The sequence below is a fragment of the Podarcis cretensis genome, assembly GCF_951804945.1.
Source record: "Podarcis cretensis genome assembly, chromosome: 1".
NCBI classification, from domain to species: Eukaryota; Metazoa; Chordata; class Lepidosauria; order Squamata; family Lacertidae; genus Podarcis; species Podarcis cretensis.
In genome coordinates this window covers 4,434,296-4,459,555 of record NC_137170.1, presented here as the reverse complement: position 1 = coordinate 4,459,555, position 25,260 = coordinate 4,434,296, and the positions used below count along the sequence as shown (strand labels likewise).

At 50.0% G+C, this 25,260-nt stretch overlaps 2 protein-coding genes across 6 annotated transcripts in view; both read right to left on the bottom strand.

The window, feature by feature from the left end:
* Nucleotides 1-4,837, bottom strand: part of DDHD1 (DDHD domain containing 1) — a 40,310-nt gene extending 35,473 nt beyond the window's left edge. For all 5 annotated transcript variants that reach the window (XR_013841604.1, XM_079987132.1, XM_079987134.1 and 2 more), the window contains exon 1: nucleotides 3,829-4,837. Coding sequence is in view for 4 of the 5 variants with exons in the window: in XM_079987132.1 (XP_079843258.1) it covers nucleotides 3,829-4,822 (994 nt within the window). In the remaining variant the exon portion in view is untranslated. The remainder of the gene's footprint in view (nucleotides 1-3,828) is intronic.
* A 1,966-nt stretch (nucleotides 4,838-6,803) lies between these two features.
* Nucleotides 6,804-8,084, bottom strand: LOC307212576 (uncharacterized protein; the record flags this gene model as incomplete). Its single annotated transcript, XM_079970072.1, has 3 exons — nucleotides 7,940-8,084; nucleotides 7,613-7,667; nucleotides 6,804-7,401 (listed from the first exon to the last, which is right to left on the bottom strand). The coding sequence occupies exons 1-3, from the start codon at nucleotides 8,064-8,066 to the stop codon at nucleotides 6,804-6,806; spliced, it is 780 nt and encodes a 259-aa protein (XP_079826198.1). The 5' UTR covers nucleotides 8,067-8,084.
* Nucleotides 8,085-25,260: the final 17,176 nt, after the last annotated feature.

Below are 25,260 nucleotides of genomic sequence, written 5' to 3'. Positions count from 1 at the left end.
AGTGTTATAAACCACCAAGCTCTGGTTTTCAGTGGAAGAATCCAAGAGGCAACTGGAAATCATGGAGTTACTTTCAGTTAAGGTGTCTGGGTCTCTTTTTGTCCCTTGGGTGCAGAGACCAAGCTTTTAAAATTATCAGTTAAATTCTATAGACACTTAGCAGTGCAAGACTAGCAAGGTTTAGGCCAAGAAACAAAGAGTGCATTTAGAACTCACAAGCAAAACTTAAGAACCCTAAAACAACTTTTTTTAACCCAGTAATCAAAGAATTAAGTTATTAAAAATGAGAATGAAAACACATGCTAGCCTAATTTAATAATGCCTGGGCTAGCCAAGACACAACTTGTGTGATCTTTATGGTAGCATTACCGTTGCAAACAGAAATCTCAGCAGCAAACTAAGTGTGTCACATCTGCCCCATTCTCCAAGTGGGACAGAGGCTTGATTTTTATTTCAAAAGATGTGTGTGGGGGGGAGAGAACACCTAAATCCTCCCATTGCCTTACCACTTTACAGCATTTAACTCAAGGCACTTTTCTCTCAGCAAAGTCATGGTGGGTTGGGAGAAAAGAGGCTAACGCAATGCACTGTGGGGAGCTAAGACAGAAGAGAATTCAGCTGCCCTCACTGACATATCCATTACGATGTAAACAACAAACACCCACCCCCACTTTATACACAAATGGAGCAGGTACATGAACAAACAAACATGGCTGCCTATGGATAATTTCAGGCAAAACAAAGCATTTGCCTAAGGAGAAAACCCAGTATAGATGACTTTGGTAAGAACACAAGAATATATTCAGTCTGCAAAGTGGGGAAAATAAAGAGATCCCTCTTCACTCTGCCTGGATTGTGCAAAGACAAGCAAAGAAAGGTGCTGTCTCATTCATTCCCTGCCCAGTGAAGTCTGCATGAGCCATCATCCACCCCTCCTCTTGACATAATGATTGATGGTACTGACATTCATAGACCTTAAGGATACCGCAGGCTAACAGGATTGTGCATGCCTGCTCCACCATCAGGCAGAGACAAAACTAAGTGATTCAGTCTCAGCTGCCTTTAACCCTAACTCAAGAGTGCGTATTCATGTCCGCAGGATAAAGCAAATTTCTTAATTAATTCCTACCAAAGATGTGCAAGGGCCTATATTACTAGGTTTGGCTCACAAAGCACTAGCAGCTTAATGAAGGACAAGAGACATGCAAACTCACAATTAACCTTTCAACATAAACAAGAAGTTCTGGTAACTCCTGGTCCATAAAAGTAGTAAGAAAACTGATGCTGCCCTGCAGGAGGTTCTGGACAGCAAGATGGTGCTGGACTAGGGTGTGATAAAGACGTTCCTTTCCCTTCCCTTTCCCACTTATATTGTTATTAAGCTTCATTTTCAATGTATTGCTTCTTAAGAACTTGTAATTTTCATTTCTTTGTTGTTCTGAAAACCACATTCTTAATTAAATCTGCCTAAAATAATACATACTTCCAGAGAAAGGAAAGAAAAGAAGCTGCAGTTGAAAGTAGAGCAGAACAGACAAAGGGAGTAATCCAGACTGTGTTTCCACAGAAGTCTCAGAATGCAATACAGATCACACATCTGTTTTCCCAGAAAAGCAAAGGGCAACCCTTTGCCCTTATAGCTGCAAAGTGTATGGGCAATGCCTCCCCAGGGTAATCTCGCAAGTTAAGAGAGACTTTGCTCTAAAACTTCATGCCACTACTTGTGGCACCAGGAAGAGAGACAATTATGCAAAAGAATACACATTGCAAACAAGACTATGCAAAGTAAAAAGAATGAAAATACAAATCAGTTTCTTACTGCAGAGTTTATCTTATGTTGGCATAGCATTCTAACAACATTTTTAGGGACAGAGTACATGCAGGCCTTGGGATCAGTGAATGACAGCCAGTCAAACTGCCATACCTGTCTTTTGTTCACACTCAGGCAGCCTTTCTCAACCTGTGGGTCCCCAGATGTTGTTGAACTACAACTCCCATCAACCCTAGCTAGCAAGGCCAGAGCTCAGGGATGATGGGAGTTGTAGTCCAACAACATCTGGGGACCCACAGGTTGAGAACCGCTGGTTCACAAGAAGGAGTGCAAAAGGGCTGGAGCTTGAAGGAAATGCAAGCCATCTCTTTAGGATTGCAATGGGCAGAGATGAGGGAGGTGCCACATGATAGGGGAAATTTGTGTACAGGAATAGAAATCATAGTTCTATAGAGCAGCAGGAGTGTAGTTTGGAAAAGGGAGTAAGAGGTTAAGTACAGATCTTATGATTTAGCTTCCTGCCTAGAAAAGCGATCTGGGCACATAAGAACAGGTACCAACTGAGTAAGAAGGAAGTAGCTGACTTAAAAAAGAGCAGGCACAGGACCTCCCTGCGACATGTATAACTTGTGTGTGTGTGTGTGTGTGTGTGTGTGTCTGTATAAGCATAAGCCACGTGAGAAGCAGATAAAGGAATTCTTAAGGAGGAAAATTAAGGAGATGGCAAGCACAATGCAACCTTACGGCAAGGGTGCTGAACAAAAAGAAAATGCAGTATTAAGGCAGGTTGTTAATAAATGCTTAAAACCGGTGCAGGACCTTTGGCCCTCCAAATGCTGCAGAACTAGAACCTTCTTCCAACCAGGTTATTTGCCATGCTTCCAGGAGCTGCACTTCAGCAACATCTGGAGGACTAAAGGTTCCCCACACCTGGTTTGGAACATTGCTTGCTTAGGAGGGAAAAGGAGAAAAGTGGAAGGGTTAAGCAACACTTCAGGACTGTGGGTCTCTGATAAAATGGTCATGAAAGCAGAGCAAAAGGAAGGTGACAGCTGGCCAAGGATCCAGGAGTCCCTGAGCATCCACCCTTTGGCGTGCCTAATTTTTTATGTTGCAAGCCTCCAGGAAGGACATTGTGAGTCTCCTTTAAAAAATAAATCAAGAGCCTTGAGAATTATGCATCCCTGAACTGGTGGAACCAGCTTCCAACGTCAACGTGCATGGAAGGAGCCGGTAGCACTAGGGTTCCAGCCCGATCCTCTGGGCAGGCTGCCTCTGAAGCCAGACCCCACCGGGTTTAACGGGACTTCACTTCTTGGGAGAAGGGCAATGACAGGCCTAGACAGCATCTTGAGAAGTAGAGACATCACCTTGTCAACAAAGGTCCGTATAGTTAAAGCTATGGTTTTCCCAATAGTGATGTATGGAAGTGAGAGCTGGACCATCAAGAAGGCTGATCGCCGAAGAATGGATGCTTTTGAATTATGGTGCTGGAGGAGACTCTTGAGAGTCCCATGGACTGCAAGAAGATCAAACCTCTCCATTCTGAAGGAAATCAGCCCTGAGTGCTCACTGGAAGGGCAGATCCTGAAGCTGAGGGTCCAAGACTTTGGCCACCTCATGAGAAGAGAAGACTCCCTGGAAAAGACCCTGATGTTGGTAAAGATGGAGGGCACAAGGAGAAGGGGGCGACAGAGGACGAGATGGTGGGACAGTGTTTTCGAGGTTACCAGCATGAGTCTGACCAAGCTGCGGGGGGCAGTGGAGGACAGGAGTGCCTGGTGTGCTCTGGTCCATGGGGTCACGAAGAGTCGGACACGACTAAACGACTAAACAAGAACAACAACAGGCATCCCCTGGCTAATGAAAGAAGGCAAGCCCCACCCCACCTAATCCATCGCATGACACGCCACACGCACAGCCCGTCTGAATGGCAAGGCCCACGATGTGGGGATGGGGGGCCCCAATATATTTCACTGTGGGGGCCGAATGAGCCTCGCCCCCCCCCGGGATTTGGCTGCTATGGGGAGGGAGGGGAGGCATCGACGGCGACTTACGGTTCCAATAGACCGGGTAGGACTCGGCGTTGGCCACATCCACCTCGTAGAGGCCTCCGCGGACGCACACGGGCTCCGAGGGAGGGATGCCGGGCGAGCCGGGCTGGAAGGCCTCGGGGCTGCTGCTGCTGCTGCTGCCGGCGGCGGCGACCCCCTGGGCTTGATCGGCGGGCGCGGCCTTCCTCTCGAGGAGCCCCCAGGCCCGGTAGGCCAGCTCGATGCGCAGCGAGTCGTAGCCGATGAAGGGCTTCCAGCTCTTGCGCTCCTCGCGGTAGAACCAGCGCACCTCCTCGGGCCCCAGCTCGCGGACCACCTCGTAGCCCCGGCAGGAGCCGCCGCCGCCCACCGAAGACGTGGCGGAGGCGGCGCGGCTGGCCGGACCCCCCGAGCCCCGAGCTCGCTTGCGAGGCTCCGGGGCGCCGCCGCCGCCCGACAAGGACAGCCCGCTGCTGCCGGCGCTCTCGCTGCTGCCCAGAGGCCCCGCTCCGCCGCGGCCCGGCCCGTCCTCCTCGTCCAGAGCCTCGTCGTCCTCCTCGTCGTCGCCCTCCTCGTCGTCGTCGTCGTCGCCGTCCTCGCCCAGGGGCGGGTACAGCAGCCCGCCCGAGCCGCCGCCGCCGCCGCCGTCCATGAGGGGCCCGAGCAGCAGGAGGCGGTTGCCGCCGCGCCGCCGCCGCCGCCTGTGTCCCGGGGAGTGGTGGTGGTGGTGGGGCAGCGGGCGGCGGTGACGCGGAGGAGGCCCCTCGGGAGCCGCTCCGGCCGCCGCCGCCACCGCCGCCTCCTCAGACGACGACGACAGCGGCTCGGCGGGCGGCGGCTGAGGGGATTCCCGCGCCCGAGGCAGAGGCAGAGGAGGAGGCGGCGGAGGCCCGTCTTCGTCCTCGGCCGCCGCCGCCTCAGAGTCGAGCAGCGGCTCCTCGTCCGACGCCGCCGAGCGCTTGTGCGAGCCGCCCGGCCGGCTTCCCGCGCGGGGGCTCGAGGCGGGATTCTGCTCCATGCCGGCTCCTCGGCCGGGAGGAGGCGGGACGGCGCCTCACCAGGCGAAAGGCCGCTCGGAAAAAAAGAAGCAGCAGCAGCAGGAGTAGCGCCGGCCGCGCGCGCGCGCGGGGGAGGCGGGCCGTAGGAGGGTTAGGAAGGAAAGAGGCGCGCGCCAATCAGGGCCGGAGGAGCCGCCCCGCCGCCCAATCGGCTCCCCCCCCCCAGTCGGCGGCAACCGTCGCTGCGTCGAGGGGGAGAGAGGGATGCGGCCTGCGCGCGAAGAGGCGGCTGAGGGGACGGGAAAGGCTGTGAGGGGATGAGGGCGCCCACGCCAGAAAGAGTGTTATAGACACACGCAAAACACCCACACCACCACCACCAAGGGTCATCCAGTCCAACCCCTTGCAAACGCAGGCGTCTCAGCTGAACGTGGCTCCAGCCTGCCCGTGAGGTGGACACGTGTATTCATGACCCATGTTAAGTTGTGGGCGAGCATATCAGACGACGCAGCGATTCTTCAAACAGCTCTCGTTTATTCACAGAACAGAACTGAACTGAAGGGTTCGGCCAGCCTGCTTATATAGAGAGCTCCGCTACAATGCAACAGTAACCACTTTCTGTAACTATCCAATCACAGAATGTCAGTTTCAATCCCTTATTTGCATATACACAACAGTGTGACGCGGCAGCTAAAAAAGCCAATGCAATTCTGGGCTGCATCAATAGGAGTATAACATCTAGATCAAGGGAAGTAATAGTGCCACTGTATTCTGCTCTGGTCAGACCTCACCTGGAGTACTGTGTCCAGTTCTGGGCACCACAGTTCAAGAAGGACACGGACAAACTGGAACGTGTCCAGAGGAAGGCAACCAAAATGGTCAAAGGCCTGGAAACGATGCCTTATGAGGAACGGCTAAGGGAGCTGGGCATGTTTAGCCTGGAGAAGAGGAGGTTAAGGGGTGATATGATAGCCATGTTCCAATATATAAAAGGATGTCACATAGAGGAGGGAGAAAGGTTGTTTTCTGCTGCTCCAGAGAAGCGGACACAGAGCAATGGTTCCAAGCTACAAGAAAGAAGATTCCACCTAAACATTAGGAAGAACTTCCTGACAGTAAGAGCTGTTTGACAGTGGAATTTGCTGCCAAGGAGTGTGGTGGAGTCTCCTTCTTTGGAGGTCTTTAAGCAGAGGCTTTACAACCATATGTCAGGAGTGCTCTGATGTTGTTTCCTGCTTGGCAGGGGGTTGGACTCGATGGCCCTTGTGGTCTCTTCCAACTCTATGATTCTATGATTCTATATGGGGACCTGAGTGAAAACTATCTACAGTATTCCCCTGCTGGCCCAGGGTGAGAACTTCAGTACATAACAAAATGCACACATGTACATGCGGGAATCTGTCAGTGGAGGAGTGCGCTTTTTCGGGCGAAGTCAAACCACTGGAGTGTTACACATACCATCCAACGTTTCTCCAATGAAAACAGGGGTGGCGTATTCCACAATATTTTATTGTTCATACCGTGCCCACCTGAGCTTCCAACATATATAAAAACATAATAAAACGTGAAACATTTTAAAAAAACTTATCCTATATAGGGCTGCCTTCGGATGTCTTCTAAAGGTGTAGTTACTTATCTCCTTGGCTTGGGTGGGGGGTTTCCATAACTCCACACCCTCCAATATTTCTCCTGTGAAAATAGACATCCTAAGGAAATGTGGGACATTCTGGGATCAAACCAGAAACCGGGACGGCTCCTGTAAATCTGGGACTGTCCCTGGAAAATAGGCACTGGGAGGGCCTGGTTACAGCAACTGCTGTGGCTATGGAGAATGATACAGGAGAGACAAGTTTTGTTGCAGCTGGAGCAGAGGAAGGCGTCCTGTTGGGCTGCTGCAGATGCATCATGGCATTTCTTCTCTCTGCTCTCCTCCCAGCAGTCATTCCTCCTCTGGTCACTGCTGCGGATGCACGAACTGACTGTCTTCTCCAGGCACTGAGGTCATCTGCATGGGATTTCCACACAGCAGGGTTGAAATCCAGCCTTCATGTCACATTTGCAGACATCTTTGTAACAGAGTTGGACTGACGTCTGAGCCTCTACCACCTGCGCCTCTGCCGCTGCCACTGCCGACTGAGCCTCTACTACCTGCACCTCTGCCGACTGAGCCTCTACCACCTGCACCTCTGCCGCTGCCGCTACCGCCTCTGCTGTCTGAGCCTCTACCATCTGAGCCTCTACCACCTGCGCCTCTGCCGCTGCCTCTTCTGCCGTCTGAGCCTCTACCACCTGCACCTCTGCCTCTTCTGCTGTCTGAGCCTCTGCTACCTGTGCCTCTGCCACTGCCGCTGCTGCCTCTGCCGTCTGAACCTCTACCACCTGTGCCTCTGCCACTGCCGCTGCAGCCTTTGCCATCTGAGCCTCTACTACCTGCGCATCTGCCGCTGCTGCTGCAGCCTTTGCCGTCTGAGCCTCTACCTCCTGCGCCTCTGCCACTGCCGCTGCTGCCTCTGCCCTCTGAGCCTCTACCACCTGCGCCTCTGCCGCTGCCACTGGTGCCTCTGCCGTCTTGAGAGAATCGCAGCAGCTCTGAACATCCCTGGAAGCAAAATGCAGGGGTCGTGAGTGGAATGGCATCTATCTGGCAACATCACCCAGACACTTCAGCCTGGTGACTTCATCCGCTGACTTCATCCAGCCAGTTCCCACAGGTTTAATCTATTTATGAATATCCAACATCACGTTCACACACCAATTCACCTTTCATGGATCAGTTTCCTTCCAAACGTCACATCTGAGCACATACATACCTGGATCGTGTCGAAACATGCCAGTCGCTCACGCAAACATAACACCGGCCAACATCTGTGAATATGAATACAGTAGACCAGGGGTCAGCAAACTTTTTCAGCAGGGCGCTGGTCCACTGCCCCTCAGACCTTGTGGTGGGGGCCAGACTAAATTTTGAAAAAAATATATAAATGAATTCCTATGTCCCACAAATAACCCAGAGATGCATTTTAAATAAAAGCACACATTCTACTCCTGTAAAAACACGCTGATTCCAGGACCGTCCATGGGCCGGATTTAGAAGGCGATTGGGCCGGATCCGGCCCCCAGGGCCTTAGTTTGTTTACCCATGCGGTAGACACATTTGCTTATCACTCCCTCTGCATTCCTTTGTGCTTCAACCCACAAATAGCCCCCGGCTTCTTTGGACCAGCTTCCGAAGCTGAACTTCAACCAGCTTCCATCCACAAACATCGGCCTGCTTCGGCCCTGAGGTTTCCGAATGCATCTGCCAGCTTCCGCTAGGTCCATCATCATCATCATCATCATCATTTTTAATTTGTATACCGCCTTTCTATCTTACAATACTCAAGGCGGTTTACAAGCTGAAGAAACAAAAAATGTACTTTGTATAACAATCTAACGCAATACAAAAATGTGATAATAAAACATAACTTTAAAGTAGGCAACCTCCATCAAAAAAGTAACATTCAACAATCATTAAAAGGTAAAGGTGCCCCTGCCCGTACGGGCCAGTCCTGTCCGACTCTAGGGTTGTGCGCTCATCTTACTTAAGAGGCCGGGAGCCAGCGCTGTCCGGAGACACTTCCGGGTCACGTGGCCAGCGTGACGAAGCTGCTCTGGCGAGCCAGCACCAGCGCAGCACACGGAAACGCCGTCTACCTTCCCGCTATAAAGCGGTACCTATTTATCTACTTGTACTTAAAGGTGCTTTCGAACTGCTAGGTGGGCAGGAGCTGGGACCGAAAGACGGGAGCTCACCCCACCGCGGGGATTCGAACCGCCGACCATACGATCGGCAAGTCCTAGGCACTGAGGTTTTACCCACAGCACCACCCACGTCCCATCAACAATCTTTAGAATAGTATAAAATAATAATATCAACATATAAAAGTTAAACAGAAATCCACTCAACAGTTACAATAATATCTAAACTATAATCAGTAAAACAACGGCAAGCCGCAGTACATAAAACAATACAATACACATTGAGAAGCAGAGGGTGGAGCAAGGCAGGTGGAAGGAGGCCACCCTCATTGCTAAACACCAGCCAGCTTCCGACCTGGGATATATCAGCAGGCTTCAAGGACGCAAACTTGGCATGGTATCACTCCATAGCATCCCGCCACCTGACGATTGCCACCTTGCATTCGCCAGTTCTCCGCCTCCAAGTGGAAGAAAACCCCAGGAATGATGAAGGTCACAGCTGTGGCCAGCTGTGTTCTGCTTTGGCCTAAGGGGTCTTCAGCTCCCCAATGAAATAATTGAGCCCCCCCCCAGTTGATGGTGCATGCACTGCGTCTTGTGATCGATTATGTGGGGCAGGGCTTACCTGCTCTCTCCCCCCCCCCCATATTTTATTCAGGTTGGCATCCCTGCCCTTGTTTATAACCGCTCTGCTGCCAAGTGCTTTTGTGACATCACAGGCAACAGCTTGGGAAGCCTCAACAGACCCTCCCAGTGTCCCTATTTTCCTGGGAAAATTGCAGATTTACAGAAGCCACCCTGGTTTCCGTTTTGATCCCGGAATGTCCCGCTTTTCCTTAGGACGTCACTATTTTTATCAGAGAAATGTTTGGGGGTATGGAGTAATATGGCCCTTGAGCCATCTGAAGGCAGTCTTGTACAGTTTTTTTAATGTTTAATGTTTTGTTCTGTTTTTATACACAGCGGTACCTCGGTTTACAAACTTAATCCGTTCCGGAAGTTCGTTCTTAAACTGAAACCGTTCTTAAACCGAGGTGCGCTTTCCCTCATGAGGCCTTCCTTCCACCATTCGGATTCCGTTCTTAGACTGAGGTAAAGTTCTCAAACCGGTACGCTATTTCCGGTGTTGCGGAGTTTGTAAACTAAATCGTTCTTAAACCGGAACTGTTCTTAAACTGAGGTACCACTGTATATTGGAAGCTACCCAGAGTGGCTGGGGAAACCCAGTAAGATGGGCGGGGTACAAAAAGTATGATGATGATAATGGAATAGGATTCTGACTGTTTAAAGTGATTTGGCACTGCTGTGAATGTATTGTGGAGATGTGACCATAGCTGCTTCCCTTCGCTCGCTGGGATCATTTCCCTGAGCTGGGAAGATTTTTCCTATACTAATTTCGGTTTCTGTTGCAGATTTGTTCCACAGGGCATCACGAATGTATGCAACTGCTTCAAATCAATAACAAGGATACTTCAAATTTGGATGCTTCAAATTAGTAATGAGGGTAATATACTGTATTTTTCGCTCTATAAGACGCACCAGACCATAAGACACACCTAGTTTTTGGAGGAGGAAAACAAGAAAAAAAATATTCTGAATCTCAGAAGCCAGGACAGCAAGAGGGATCGCTGCGCAGTGAAAGCAGCAATCCCTCTTGCTGTTCTAGCTTCTGGGATAGCTGCGCAGCCTGCATTCGCTCCATAAGACGCAGACACATTTCCCCTTACTTTTTAGGAGGGGAAAAGTGAGTCTTATAGAGCAAAAAATACGGTACATACTTCGCATACATTTCCAAGAGAATTCTTTCCTCTGACAAAAACAGGAGCCCCTGATCCTTGACTGCCATCTCCAGGATATCAGAGGTAGTAGCGGATGAAGGAGTCGCAATCTGGCCACTTGGCAGTGAACATTTGTTGTTGTTTAGTCGTTTAGTTGTGTCCGACTCTTCGTGACCCCCTGGACCAGAGCACGCCAGGCCCTCCTGTCTTCCACTGCCTCCCGCAGTTTGATCAAACTCATGCTGGTAGCTTCGAGAACACTGTCCCACCATCTCGTCCTCTGTCATCCCCTTCTCCTTGTGCCCTCCATCTTTCCCAACATCAGGGTCTTTTCCAGGGAGTCTTCTCTTCTCATGAGGTGGCCAAAGTATTGGAGTCTCAGCTTCAGGATCTGTCCTTCCAGTGAGCACTCAGGGCTGGGGCAACCTTAAAATGGGAATGAAATCTGCCTCTTAGGTGGGAGAAGTGAGGACCTGTGTTTGTCATGGAGCACTTTTAATCAGGATGATTTACAACTGCAAAGGTGTGTAACGGCACCACCTCCCTCTCTCTGCAGTGTTGTTTATTTATTTCCACGTCCCCATATCAGCACCAGGGGAAAAAAATTCTGGGCAAAGTATATTTTGAAGTGGCTGAGCTGCATGTCCCAAATGTTAAGATTTCCCTGAAAGAAATGTATATTTATATTGTTACACTCCTCTGCTTGAGGTGTGTTTCCAAACTAAATTCAGGAATTTATGATTTTACGAAAATTCTAACCCTTTACAGAATCTAAGGATTTGGAGCCTTGCTCCCCCCCCCTTCACCCCACACTCATAACTACACACACACACACACACACATATATACACAAAAAGAAGTAAATATTTCTTTTTGTTTTCCATGATAAATCTTTATTGGTTTAAAATACCAACGTAAACAATCATTTACAACGGAGGTAAGTATAGAAAAATTCAATGCAGAAGGAAAAAAAATCACGACATAAGAGTAAGAAAAAAGTTAAAAAGGCGAAAAAGAAAAGAAAGAAAAGACGAAGGAAAAAGAAAAAAAGAAAAAAACCCCTCAAAATTTATACAAACAAGTAGCAGAAACAAGTAAATGTTAATGACAGGAGTCCAGCAATGGGGGAGACGAGATCCTTGTCTGGAGAGCAGGCAATTGGCCTCCTGGCCTCAGGCACTTCCCAGTATAATATCACATACGCAGCAATGCTAACAACTCTCAGCCCCCTTAACAAACTACAACTCCCAGAATTCTTTGGGGGAAGCCATGGCAGTTTAAAATTGGTATCATAGTGCTTGAAATGTGTGGGGTGAATGGGACCAGCGAGAAGCTTAGATGACCCTCTTCTGACTATGTGAGAGAGGCCATATTCCGCTCCAGTGGCGTAGTGTGGGTTGTCAGCACCCGGGGCAAGGCAAGTAATTTGCACCCCCTAACCCCCAGATGTTGCGCCTGGTGCGGCCGGCCCCCCCTGCACCCCCCACGCTACGCCACTGTTCCGCTCTGATACCATTTTAAACAGCTGTTATATAAAAAAACCTTCTTTTCTCTTATGGGGTATCCAAGAACCCTTATAGAGTCCTTAAGTGGGTTCCCTATCGGTAGAGAAAATAACAGAGGCCAATCAGAGTACAGTATATTTAGAAGCAAAGTGGCTAGTAAGCCTGATCTTTATTAACTGTTGCAACAGGGTCCCCACTCACCACAGTCAGGAGGAACCCAGAACAATGGTGCACAAGTCCTTAGTACCTCGGGTTAAGAACTTAATTCGTCCTGGAGGTCTGTTCTTAACCTGAAACTGTTCTTAACCTTGAAGCACCACTTTAGCTAATGGGGCCTCCTGCTGCCACCGCGCCAACGCTGCACGATTTCTATTCTCATCCTGATGCAAAGTTCTTAACCCGAGGTACTATTTCTGGGTTAGCAAGGTCTGTAACCTGAAGCGTATGTAACCTGAAGCGTATGTAACCCGAGGTACCACTGTATAGCCCAAGACCACCCTCCAAAGCATCATATATACATCACAGAAGGAGGTGGTCTATAGCAGAAATCCTGTTTGCCAGGATACCTGATAATGGTCACTGATTGCTTTACCTGGGCAGCCTGGCCATTCTTTTATGATGGTCAATACTTTAGTTCCTGAATCCAGGTCACAGCCACACCCTATTCATACACAACTGTGCCCTTAAGACAGGAATTGTCAGCAAAAAGACAATGGGAAGGCTTTCCCCATTTTCCTTCCTTACTGCAGAGGAATATTTGATGTCACTGGGAGAGTCAAAATGGCTTCAGGATTGCTCTCCTGTACTATTTCAGACAGGGACGTGGGTGGCGCTGTGGGTTAAACCACAGAGCCTAGGGCTTGCCGATCAGAAGGTGGGCGGTTCGAATCCCTGTGACAGGGTGAGCTCCCGTTCCTCGGTCCCTGCTCCTGCCAACCTAGCAGTTTGAAAGCACATCAAAGTGCAAGCAGATAAATAGGTACTGCTCTGGCGGGAAGGTAAACGGTGTTTTCGTGCGCTGCTCTGGTTCGCCAGAAGCGGCTTAGTCATGCTGGCTACATGACCTGGAAGCTGTATGTCGGCTCCCCCAGCCAATAAAGCGAGATGAGCACTGCAATCCCAGAGTCGGCCACGACTGGACCTAATGGTCAGGGGTCCCCTTACCTTTACTATTTCAGACACATGATTTATATAGTTATGTATGTGTTCGCCTTGTAAATATATGAACATTTATTTTATATTTGAGACCTTAGTAAAGGCTGAAGAAAGCTTTTGGAGCTCCTGAACGATCGACCAGGAGGGAGAGAACATGCCAGTCGGGCATGTGTCTCTGCCAGGGTCCTATTCGAGTGTAGGCTGAACTCCTGATGTGAATGTGGGCAATGTCCACAGCAGCACGACATGGTGGCTCCAGTTAGACTTCTTACAGGAGTCAACTTATTCATAGAATCGTACCGTTGCAGAGTTCGAAGGGACCCTGAGGGTCATCTAGTCCAACCCCCAGCAGTGCAGGAATATGCAGCTGTCCCGTATGGAGATTGAACCTGCAACCTTGGCATTATCAGACCACGCTCTAACCAATTGCCCTCCGCCCTCGCTGATGTCAGTGGTGAACTGGGTGTCAGCCAATCCATATGGTTCACGGCAGCCTGGAACTCCTGCACCGAGGGATCGACCAGCCCCAGCCTGTTTGGAGCTGAAATTAGAGGCCCACTTGCCACACAGGTTTCTAACTTCCACGTTGAACCCTGCCTCGTTTGCCAGAAGGTGGCAGCATGGAACCAGGACAGGCTGAGAACAGCCGCCCACCCCTGAGCTCATTCTTCCCCTAATTCCCCCCCAAATAGGGATGGGGATATCTGCCACACCCGTAAAAATAATCTCTCAAAGGACCTGTTGATGGCATTTTACCAGTGTACTGTGGAGAGTGTATTAACTTATGGTCTGTGTGTGTGGTTTGGGAGCTGCACGGTCAGGGGAAAAACAGTGCTGTCCAGGGTTGTAAAGACTGCGGAGAGAATAATTGGGTGCACTCTTCCCACCTTGGATCAAATCCACGCTTCCAGGTATCACAAGATAGCGCAGGATAGCGCGCACCCCGGAAATGATCACTTTTAGCTTCTGCCTTCTGGAAGAAGGTACAGTGGTACCTCGGGTTACATATGCTTCAGGTTACATACGCTTCAGGTTACAGACTCCACTAACCCAGAAATATTGCTTCAGGTTAAGAACTTTGCTTCAGGATAAGCACAGAAATTGTGCTCTGACAGCGCGGCGGCAGCAGGAGGCCCCATTAGCTAAAGTGGTGCTTCAGGTTAAGAACAGTTTCGGGTTAAGAACAGACCTCCGGAACGAATTAAGTACTTAACCCGAGGTACCACTGTACAGGGTTATAAAGACTAGGACTAGCCGCCTGAGAAACAGTTTCTATCCAAATGCGATTTTGGTTTTAAACGCAGTGTAAGGCAGGTGGCGCTGTGGGTTAAAGCCTCAGCGCCTAGGACTTGCCGATCGAAAGGTCGGCGGTTCAAATCCCTGCGGCGGGGTGCGCTCCCGCTGCTCGGTCCCAGCGCCTGCCAACCTAGCAGTTCGAAAGCACCTCCGGGTGCAAGTAGATAAATAGGGACCGCTTACCAGCGGGAAGGTAAACGGCGTTTCCGTGTGCGGCTCTGGCTCGCCAGATGCAGCTTTGTCACGCTGGCCACGTGACCCGGAAGTGTCTCCGGACAGCGCTGGCCCCTGGCCTCTTAAGTGAGATGGGCGCACAACCCCAGAGTCTGTCAAGACTGGCCCGTATGGGCAGGGGTACCTTTACCTTTAAGGTAGTCTCTGTGGGAGTATATTGTATTTAATTATGGGGTATCAGAGTTTTTAGGTGCTTAACCAGGCTGGGCTAGCTGGGCTAGCAGGCTTGTTGGTTTTTGAAGGTCTGATGTAGATTTTTTCAATGACGTTCTGTATGGGACAATGACAATAAAGATTATTGTATCGTATCGAAGAAGCAAGCTTGTTTTCTGCTGCTCCAGGGGGCAGGACCCAAACCAGTGGATTCAAATGGCAGATTCCAACTAAACTTTAGGAAGACCTTTCTGACAGCAAGAGCTGTTAGGCAGTGGGACAGGCTCCCATGAGAAGTGGTGAACTCTCCTTCCTTGGAGGTTTTTAAGCAGAGGTCAGATGGCCATTTGTCATGGATGCTTTAGCTGAGATACTTTCATTGCAGGGGGTTGGACTAGATGACCCTCAGGGTCCCTTTCCACTATACAGTTCTATTATCCAGCAAAGTTGGCGCCAATTCACCTTTCAGACAGGGAGGTGCCATAGCCACTGCCCCACCAATCCTGGCTCTGCCTTCACCTCCACCTCCACCTGCCAGCCTTCTTAATGCAGCGGGTGGCACTTCCTGTTCCCTTCCTCCTCCTTAGTCTCAGTGTTGTCCTTGTAGAACTCAGCAGGGAAGAGGATGGGGACAAAACAGGAATTTGCTGTGCCTGCCGCTGGCTCTGGTACCACCTAGTGTTGGACTTCCTGCCAGTTGCTGAGAAGACCCACCAGAAACTTCGTGTTCCTTGATCTTCCTTGACCAAGGGACTGTTATGCTACAGCACCCTAGAATTTGAGAGCCCTGGTCATTTATTGCAGATATTAATATTGCACAGCTTGAAGCAACTGGGTGCATAAAAATTGACCCTTTTTGGAATAAAACATTGTCTGGACCCATGTTTGATTCAAAGCTTTACTTGCAGATCTTTCTTCAAAGCAGAACAAAAAACAGTAAATAGTACAGCCGAACAGTTGTACAATATCTTGTGCGTGTCCAGCACAGACTCAGCATTTTAAATATATATCACAGAGCCTGGGAACAAAAACATAACAAAAGGCAAATCCCTTCAAAATAGCGATTTGCAATTCAATAGCCTCCCATGTGATCTAAAGTTAAACACCTTGTCAGAGCCAGCAGAGAGCAATAACAGTTAATTATCAACCCATCTAGGCACTCAGAGAGCTTGCTATAGCCCCATGGAAAATCTGTGTTAAATCCTTCAGTAATACACATTAAAGCATTCTCCATTTCAATGTGAATTAAACAATTATACTTAACATGACTCTCCAGGACTGGGGATTATGAGAAGGAGCCCCTGTGTCCAGGATTATGTTTTGCATCCATACTGCAGTTTCACTTTCACCCAGAAGATGGCAGGAAAGCGAAGAACGTTCAAAGTTTGTGCCTGATTGCCTTCTTTACAGAATAAAACTGAGAAATTGTATTCTGAAATGAAAGGTTTGGGGACTCCAGGAGGCCTGAAACCTCCAATATATATGGGCTGACTCTGGTGATTTAATGATAATGTATTCTCTTAGAGGGGACGCGGGTGGCGCTGTGGGTTAAACCACAGAGCCTAGGACTTGCCGATCAGAAGGTCGGTGGTTCGAATCCCCACGACGGAGTGAGCTCCCGTTGCTCGGTCCCTGCTCCTGCCCACCTAGCAGTTCGAAGCACGTCAAGGTGCAAGTAGATAAATAGGTACCGCTCTGGTGGGAAGGTAAATGGCTTTTCCGTGCGCTGCTCTGGTTTGCCAGAAGTGGCTTAGTCATGCTGGCTGCATGACCCGGAAGCTGTACGCCGGCTCCCTCGGCCAATAAAGCGAGATGAGCGCCGTAATGCCAGAGTCAGTCACGACTGGACCTAATGGTCAGGGGTCCCTTTACCTTTTTATTCTCTTAAGAGAGAAGGACTGTAGCTTGGTGACTGGACACCTGCTTTGCATGCAGAAGGTTCCAGGTTCAATCCCCAGAGTCTCCAGATGGGGTTAGGAGAGATACCGCCTGAAATTCGGGAGGGCTGCTGCCAGTCAGTGCAGACTATTTGTTTGTTTGTTTGTTTGTTTTGGATTCATTTTTATTAAAGATTTTCTTGGTTTATAAAAGTACATGCCTTGTCTCTATTTTTTTGGGGGGGAGGGGATATACAGTCTTTCTTTGTTGTGAAACATTAGTGTTGAGTACGATACAGCGGAAAATCGGTTTTCGAGCATCTCAGAAGCTGAATGATTCGGAAGCCGAACGCCGAAAAACCTGGAAGCGAATACTTCCATTTTCGAACGTGCCTCGGATTTCGAACGGCTTCTGAGGTGCGTTTTTCTATTTTCTCCATTGAAATTGCAACCACCCATTGCGCCTCAGTTGTCAAACATTTCAGAAGTCGAACAGTCTTCCAGAATGAATTACATTTGACAATCGAGGTTCCACTGTATAAGGTTGGGGAAGAAGAGGGAGGAGAGGAGGGGTGGTGTGGTGAGGCTTATATTCTATCATCATCATCATCATCATCATCATCATCATCAATGCCCTGCCCATCTGTCTGGGTTTCCCCAGCCACTCTGGCCTGCTCCCAACAGAATCTTCAAAACACGATAAAACATCAAACATTAAAAATTTCTCTAAACAGGCTGACTGCCACAGATATAGTGTACATGTGGGGTTTTGTGTCAGCATCAACTGGGTAGGTTCTATTCATTTATTACATTTCCTTGGTTGTGAGGCAGGGTGCAGTTGGTTCTCTGTGGTTGTCTGCGGTGAGGTTTGTTTGCATTTTTGAGGGAGGCAGGGCTTGTTGGGTCAGGTAAGCCAGATTGACTCATATGCTGTCAGTGGATTCTTGTTGTGGTCTTTTTGGGTTTTGTATGTGATAAAGGGGAGTCATACTGGGGTGAAGGCGTCCTCTTTGTTCCCGTGTCAGTTTCAGTTTATTGGTTAGCTTTTCTAGCAAGGTCGTTTCCCATACAATATTTACTCCTGACGGGATGTAGGTGGCGCTGTAGTCTAAACCACAGAGCCTAGGGCTTGCCGATCAGAAGGTCGGCGGTTCGAATCCCTGCGATGGGGTGAGCTCCCGTTCCTTGGTCCCTGCTCCTGCCAACCTAGCAGTTCGAAAGCACGTCAAAGTGCAAGTAGATAAATAGGTGCCGCTCCGGCGGGAAGGTAAACAGCGTTTCCGTGCACTGCTCTGGTTCACCAGACGCGGCTTAGTCATGCTGGCCACATGACCCAGAAGCTGCCTGCAGACAGACGCCGGCTCTCTTGGCCTATAGAGCGAGATGAGCACGCAACCCCAGAGTCGTCCACGACTGGACCTAACGGTCAAAGGTACCTTTACTTTTATTTACTCCCAATAGGGTTATGAGGTTTCTGGCTGCTGAGAGTAGTTGGGTTATAAGCTCTCTATAACAGGGGTAGGCAACTTAAGGCCCGGGGGCCGGATGCGGCCCAGTCGCCTTCTCAATCTGGCCCGTGGACGGTCCAGGAATCAGTGTGTTTTTACATGAGTATAATGTGTCCTTTTATTTAAAATGCATCTCTGGGTTATTTGTGGGGCCTGCCTGTTGTTTTTACATGAGTAGAATGTGTGCTTTGATTTAAAATGCATCTCTGGATTATTTGTGGGGCTTAGAAATTCGTTCATTCCCCCCCTCCATATAGTCCGGCCCACTACATGGTTTGAGGGACGGTGGAGCGTCCCACGGCTGAAAAAGGTTGCTGACCCCTGCTCTATAATGTGAAGGGTCATTACGATCTTGGAAGATGTTCAGCAGAGCCAATTCTGGGGTGAGTTTTAATACCTGTTTAGTTATTTTGCATAAATCTTGTAGGACTGCTATCCCAAAGCGTTGGGTTTTAGGACATTCCCACCACATGTGGAGGTATGTGCCTGTGGAGGTGCAGCCTCTCCAACATTTTGGTGAAGTTCTTGTGCGTATCAGCGCCAGTTTCTGTGGTGTTAAGTACCACCTGTAGGTGAGTTTCAAAGTGAGTCCCCTTCTTTTGGCTGATATGGGCTATTTATTTATTTAACAACTTTATTTGACAAAATTTAAATACCATTTGAGTGCAAATATAACCTCTAATTGGCAAATATAAAAGAAATATGAAATCTGTCAATATGAAAGGAAGATAAAAAGAGGTACTTTTTTAAAAAAATAATAATATCAGCACTAAACCAAAAAGAGATTAAAACTATGTTTACCAGACGTCCCATTTCCTGGGGACAGTCCCCGGATATACAAATTTGTCCCCGGACAGTACGAGTCTACTGCTCTTAACCACTACACCGCACTGGCTCTCAGGAGACCACAGATTACAGTGGTACCTCGGGTTAAGTACTTAATTCGTTCCGAAGGTCCGTACTTAACCTGAAACTGTTCTTAACCTGAAGCACCACTTTAGCTAATGGGGCCTCCAGCTGCCGCCACACCGTCGGAGCACGATTTCTGTTCTCATCCTGAAGCAAAGTACTTAACCCGTGGTAATATTTCTGGGTTAGCGGAGTCTGTAACCTGAAGCGTATGTAACCTGAAGCGTATGTAACCCGAGGTACCACTGTACTTCTTAATTTAATAATAATAATAGCAACAACTTTTTTTCTCTTTTCAAAAAAAAAGTGTCCCCGGATTCTTTGAAAAAAATCTGGTAACCTTAATTAAAACACACCTCAACATTCCACATATCCTTGTTGATGAATTTGTTCCCATGAGGCCCAGAGATGGCCACCGACTTGGATGGCTTTAAAAGACGATCAGACACCTTCATGGAAGATCAGCCTATTAATGGCTGCTGGCCACAATGGCTACAACCTCACTTCACTGTCTTAGGCAGTAAATGACTCTTAAGACTAGTTTCTGGGAGTCACAACTTATGGAGGGGGCTCTTGTGTTCAGGTTCTGCCTTCAGGTTTCCCAAAATGTTGTGAGATCTTGCAGAGCTCATGAGATTTTGGGGAGATCTTGCCTGAAGCCGCGTCCACACAAGCCAGGAGAGGGAGGCTTTGGCAACTAGCAGCCATCTATAGCCCTTCCCAGCGGCGTAGCGTGGGTTGTCAGCACCCGGGGCAAGGCAAGTAATTTGTGCCCCTAACCCCTAACCTGCCGCCGCTGCCAGCTTCTTCTTGCTGCTGCCTGGACTAGGGTATTTACGGTAAGGTAGCCACAGCGGCGGCGGCGGCGGGTCCTTGTCAGGAGATCTGAGGCGAGTTGCCGCTGGCGCTGCCGCCCAAACGACGCCGCTTGCCCGGAGGAGGAGGAGGGTAGAGAGGCGAGGAAAATGCAACATGGCCCAGCCGCTGCAGCAGCAGCGGCGCCGGTGGGGCTGTGAGGAGGGGCTGCCTGGCACGCCCTCCGCGGCCCTGACGCGCGGGGACCACGGCGAGCGCTGAGAGCCGCTGCCTGCCGGACGCCTTCAGCACGGACGCGCGCACAGCTCGTCGGTTCTGCGAGACATGGGGCTCTGCTATAGCCTGCGCCCGAGGCTCTTTCTTTGGCAACTCAGGAGGCGGCGAGTGCGCGCCCCCAGATGTTGCGCCCGGTGCGGCCGGCCCCCCCCTGCACCCCCCACGCTACGCCACTGGCCCTTCCTCCTCCTCCTCCTCCTCCTCTTGTTAAACTGGAGAGGATACCAGGGACAAGAGCCTGGCGCTGTTCAACTCCTAAGCTTTGCCATGGCAGCCCCTGCCCTGCTCCCTCTCGCTTTGTTCAGGGCCCAGTGGGGGGTGGCAGGAAAAAGGCAGCAGAGGAGGACTAATGCCGCGAGGAATAATTAAGCCAGAACATTTGTAATAATAGCTGTGCCCTGGATTGAATTTGTGTGTGTGTGTGTGTTGGGGGGTAGGCAGTGTTCTCTGGCACACTTCATCGACATGATGCTGCGAGATGCTTTGTGAGGCTCACCCACACGCCGTTTATCTGTGAGCGCTGGGATCAGTGTGTGGGCCGATGCGAAATGTTCTTTCACCCGCAAATCCTTTTATGGATCCGGAGGGAGCTGGGCATGTGTGTGTGAGAGAGATCCTTATCGCCATGGAATCGGCAGGAGAAAGCATCTCTTGATGAGGATAAAAAGGCTCTCTCCTGAACCAATTCAGTCCCTTTCGTTTGGTGCCTTCATCATAATTCCTTTTATTCGCCAAGTTCAGAGGTGAGGGGCAATTCTATGCAGAGAGTACTTCTTCATGCCGCACATAAACCATGGAACTCACTGCCACGGGAGGAGGCAGTGTTATGGCCACCACCCTAAAGTTAAAGGGTAATAATAATAATAATAATAATAATAATAATAATAATAATAAATTTTATTTTTATCCCGCCCTCCCCAGCCGAAGCCGGGCTCAGGGCGGCTAACAACACTAAAGTAGTGCAACATTATAAAAATATTATAAAAATTAATTAAAATCAAAATTGATGGCAACCATAAACTAAAGTTTTGTAAAGATTGCCAAAGGAGGGAGTCAGGCTGCGCCCTGACCAAAGGCCTGGTGGAACAGCTCTGTCTTGCAGGCCCTGCAGAAAGATGTCAAGTCCCGCAGGGCCCTAGTCTCTTGTGACAGAGCGTCCACCAGGTTGGAGCCGCACCCGAAAAAGCCCTGGCTCTAGTTGAGGCCAGCCTAACCTCTCTGTGGCCTGGGACCTTCAAGATGTTTTTATTTGAAGACCGTAAGTTCCTCTGTGGGGCATACCAGGAGAGGCGGTCCCGTAGGTACGAGGGTCCTAGGCCGTATAGGGCTTTGAAGGTTAAAACCAGCACCTTAAACCTGATCCTGTACTCCACCAGTGGTATAGCACTGGATGAATGGTATAGCACCGGATGAATGTGATCTTGCAGCGAAGACCCCGTAAGGAGTCTCGCTGCGGCATTCTGCACCCACTGGAGTCTGGAGGTGACCATCGTGTGGATCACAGTGGCTAGGTCAGGGCGAGAGAGGTAAGGAGCCAACTGCTTAGCTTGGCGGAGATGAAAGAATGCCGCCTTTGTAATAGCTGCAATCTGCGTCTCCATGGAGAGGGAGGTATCGAAGATTGCACCCAAACTCTTAACGGATGGTGCTGGCACTAATTGCGCCCCCGCAAGAGATGGGAGTTGCCCCCTCAATCCCATATCGTCCCATCCCAGCCAGAGGACCTCTGTCTTCGAAGGATTTAACTTCAACCGACTCCCACGTAACCATCCAGCCACAGCTTCCAAGCATCTGATCAGTGTGTCTGGGGCCGAGTCAGGGTGGCCATCCATCAACAGATAGAGTTGGGTGTCATCAGCATACTGATGGCAGCCCAGCCCAGAACTCTGGACAAGCTGGGCGAGGGGGCGCATAAAGATGTTAAAAAGCATCGGGGAGAGAATAAAGATGTTAAAAAGCATCGGGGAGAGAATAAAGATGTTAAAAAGCATCGGGGAGAGAATAAAGATGTTAAAAAGCATCGGGGAGAGAATTGCACCCTGGGGCACACCACACACCAAGGAGTGGCGGGATGACAATTCCCCCCCAAGCGCCACCCTCTGTCCCCGACCAGAGAGAAATGAGCGCAGCCATTGAAGGACTGTGCCCTGGATCCCCACATTGGCAAGGCAGTGGTCCAGGAGTTCGTGATCGACCATGTCGAAGGCTGCTGACAGGTCTAGAAGGATCAGCAGCCCCGACCCGCCTCGATCCAGCTGCCTGCGGAGATCATCTGTTAGGGCAACCAGAGCCGTCTCGGTCCCATGACCAGCACAGAAGCCGGACTGGAATGGATCCAGAGCCGATGTTTCATCCAGAAACCTACCAAGCTGTTCAGCAACCGCTCTCTCAATCACCTTACCCAGGAATGGAAGATTCGAAACCGGGCGGTAATTGGATAGATCTAAGGGATCTAATGATGTTTTCTTTAAGAGCGGGCGCACCACTGCCTCCTTCAGTTCCCCTGGGAATGTCCCGGTGCCAAGGGACAGATTGATGATATCCCCCAGGGGGGCCCGCACCTCGTCTGGACACGCACTAATCAGCCAGGACGGGCATGGGCCGAGAGGACAAGTGGTGGGCTTTCCAGCTTGGAGGAGTCTGTCCACATCGGCTGGGGATATCCGGTCAAAGTGGTCCAATACTGGACCTGAGGACAGTCAAGGGGCCTTCAGTTCCTTTATTGTATCCAAATTGGCAGGGAGGTCATGGTGGAGCAACAGGACCTTCTCTGCAAAAAAGCTCGCAAATGCCTCACAGCTGTGTGTCAAATTGTTATTTAAATTTGGCTGTCCTTCGAGGGACGTTAAAGACCGAATTATAGTAAATAATTGCACCGGGCGAGAGCTAGCGGATGCAATGGAGGCCGAGAAGTAGGACTTCTTAGGGGCCTTCACTGCCATCTTGTAGGTTTTCATAAAAACCCTATAAGATGTTCTTGAGGCTCCGTCACGTACACCCCGCCATACTCGCTCTAGCCGTCTGAGGTCTCATTGATGGCTGCCAAGAGATGGGTATTCCAGCCCTCAACAAGCTCAGTCAATGAGTCGCCAGGGGGAGAAAGGTCCCGCAAGGCTTGACGGAATCTATCAGGGTCTATCAGCCTCTGCGGGCGACCCCTGACCATTAGGTCCAGTCGCGGACAACTCTGGGGTTGCGGCACTCATATTGCTTTATTGGCCGAGGGAGCCGGGGTACAGCTTCCGGGTCTTGTGGCCAGCATGACTAAGCCGCTTCTGGCGAACCAGAGCAGCGCACGGAAACGCCGTTTACCTTCCCGCTGGAGCGGTACCTATTTATCTACTTGCACTTTGACATGCTTACGAACTGCTAGGTTGGCAGGAGCAGGGACCGAGCAATGGGAGCTCAATTAGATCTTTGGGAGCAGTGTGTGTGTGTGTGTGTGTGGGTGTGTGTGTGTGTGGGTGTGTGTGTGGCTGTGGGTGTGACTCCCATGGGACGGGACCCTCCTTCAAATCTGCAGGAGCCAAACCCTTGGGCCATACCCCCTTCCTAGAACTGCACACGCTTTCTGAATCCTGATCGTCTGAGTCCCCTCCGCCTTGTCATTGGGCTGTATCACCATCCCACCATCTCTGCTTCTGGGGGCAACGCTGGCAGGCTGCCCGGCTCTCTGCTGGAAGCCATGCCAGTCGAGCAGTACAGTCATTCCTGCCTGCCCACAGCATGTGAGTCACCCGCACGGAGGACGGTTGGTGCCGGAGAAACACAAAGCTGTTCGGAATCAGAAAACTCCTTGTGGCAACTTCTAATTATTTCTGGAGGCTTGATGGACCGGCCCCACAATCCAGCTGCTCCTACGCCGGGCCTTACCCCCACAAAAAGTGCTCAGGATTATCCTGGGCTCTCCTGGCATGGCAGTCAGAAAAGCACCAGGGTGGAAAGGAGAGACAGAACCGTGCCAGCAGAGTCATTTGCTGCCTCAGGGTCCCTGGTGCAGGGACCACCAGCCTCAATGATGCTTGCTGGTGGCATCTCCACCTTTGCCAAGAATGGAAGGGTCCCAACCTACACACAGTGATGGCCTGGTGTGATGGCCTGGGATTCGGACTCGGAGGCTGAACCTGAGGGGTCCCAGCCTGCACAGGATTCCCCGCCTCCAGAACCAGCTGAGCTGGGGCTGGGGCATGAGCCTGAATGGTCCTCACCTGTGCTGGATCCTCAGGTGCAGGCACCAGCTGAGTCTGCTCTGGCTCCTGAGGTGATGGAGGACCCATTGCCTGCATGTGCTCCACTCTCAGCCCCGTCAGAGGAAGCTGAGGTTGCCTCTGGGTCCGGTAACCCTCCAGCCTCTCCTGAGCTGCAGAGGCTCAGGGCAGAGAGGTGGAGGGACTCCAGGCCAGGAGAGGCGAGTCACCTGAGGATCGGGGCCGCACTATGCCTCAGGGCAGATAAAAGCCAGCCAGCCCCAGTCCCAAGTTGCGGGAGCAACATTGTTGGTTGTCAGTTCCTGCCTGTACCCTGTCCTGCTCTTCTGCCAGAGTTTCTGACCCCACCCAACTCCCTGCCTTGGACCCAGCTTCAGCTTTGATGGACAGCCTTCATACCGCACCCTCAACCTCGGACTGGATTCGGACCTCACCGCACGGTTAACCCTCGGGACCAGCACACCTTGCTAAAGCCATGGGTAGGTTGGGGCAGAGCCGGATTTAGGTTTGATGAGGCCCTAAGCCAGTGAGAGCCAGTGTGGTGTAGAGGTTAAGAGCGATAGACAAATACAACATAAATCAAATGAAATGATTCACAAATCTTCAGTAAATCGATTACAAATCACCAGCAAAACAATTGCAATCGATGGAACACTATTAACAAAACAACTTTGAAAATGCCACCATTATACCAAAAGCCATATTATAGGATTCACAAAGTACTACAGTGTGTTAATCGTCTGTCTTTCAACATTTAGGTAACTAAAAGTTCTTTAGGTGTTTGACACCCCTCATATTTATGCCAAAATAAAACAATATGCTAGAAGAAAAGTGTAATCTGTGGTATGTATATTTGTGTTTTTATGTTGAGCCTCAGATGAAGAGCAGTATAGAAATTTAATAAATTATAATAATAACAATAATAGTAATAATCTAATAATCGATAGAACAACATTAACAAAATAGCAACCAAGAAATAAACTAAGCGCTGCTGCTTATGGCTGT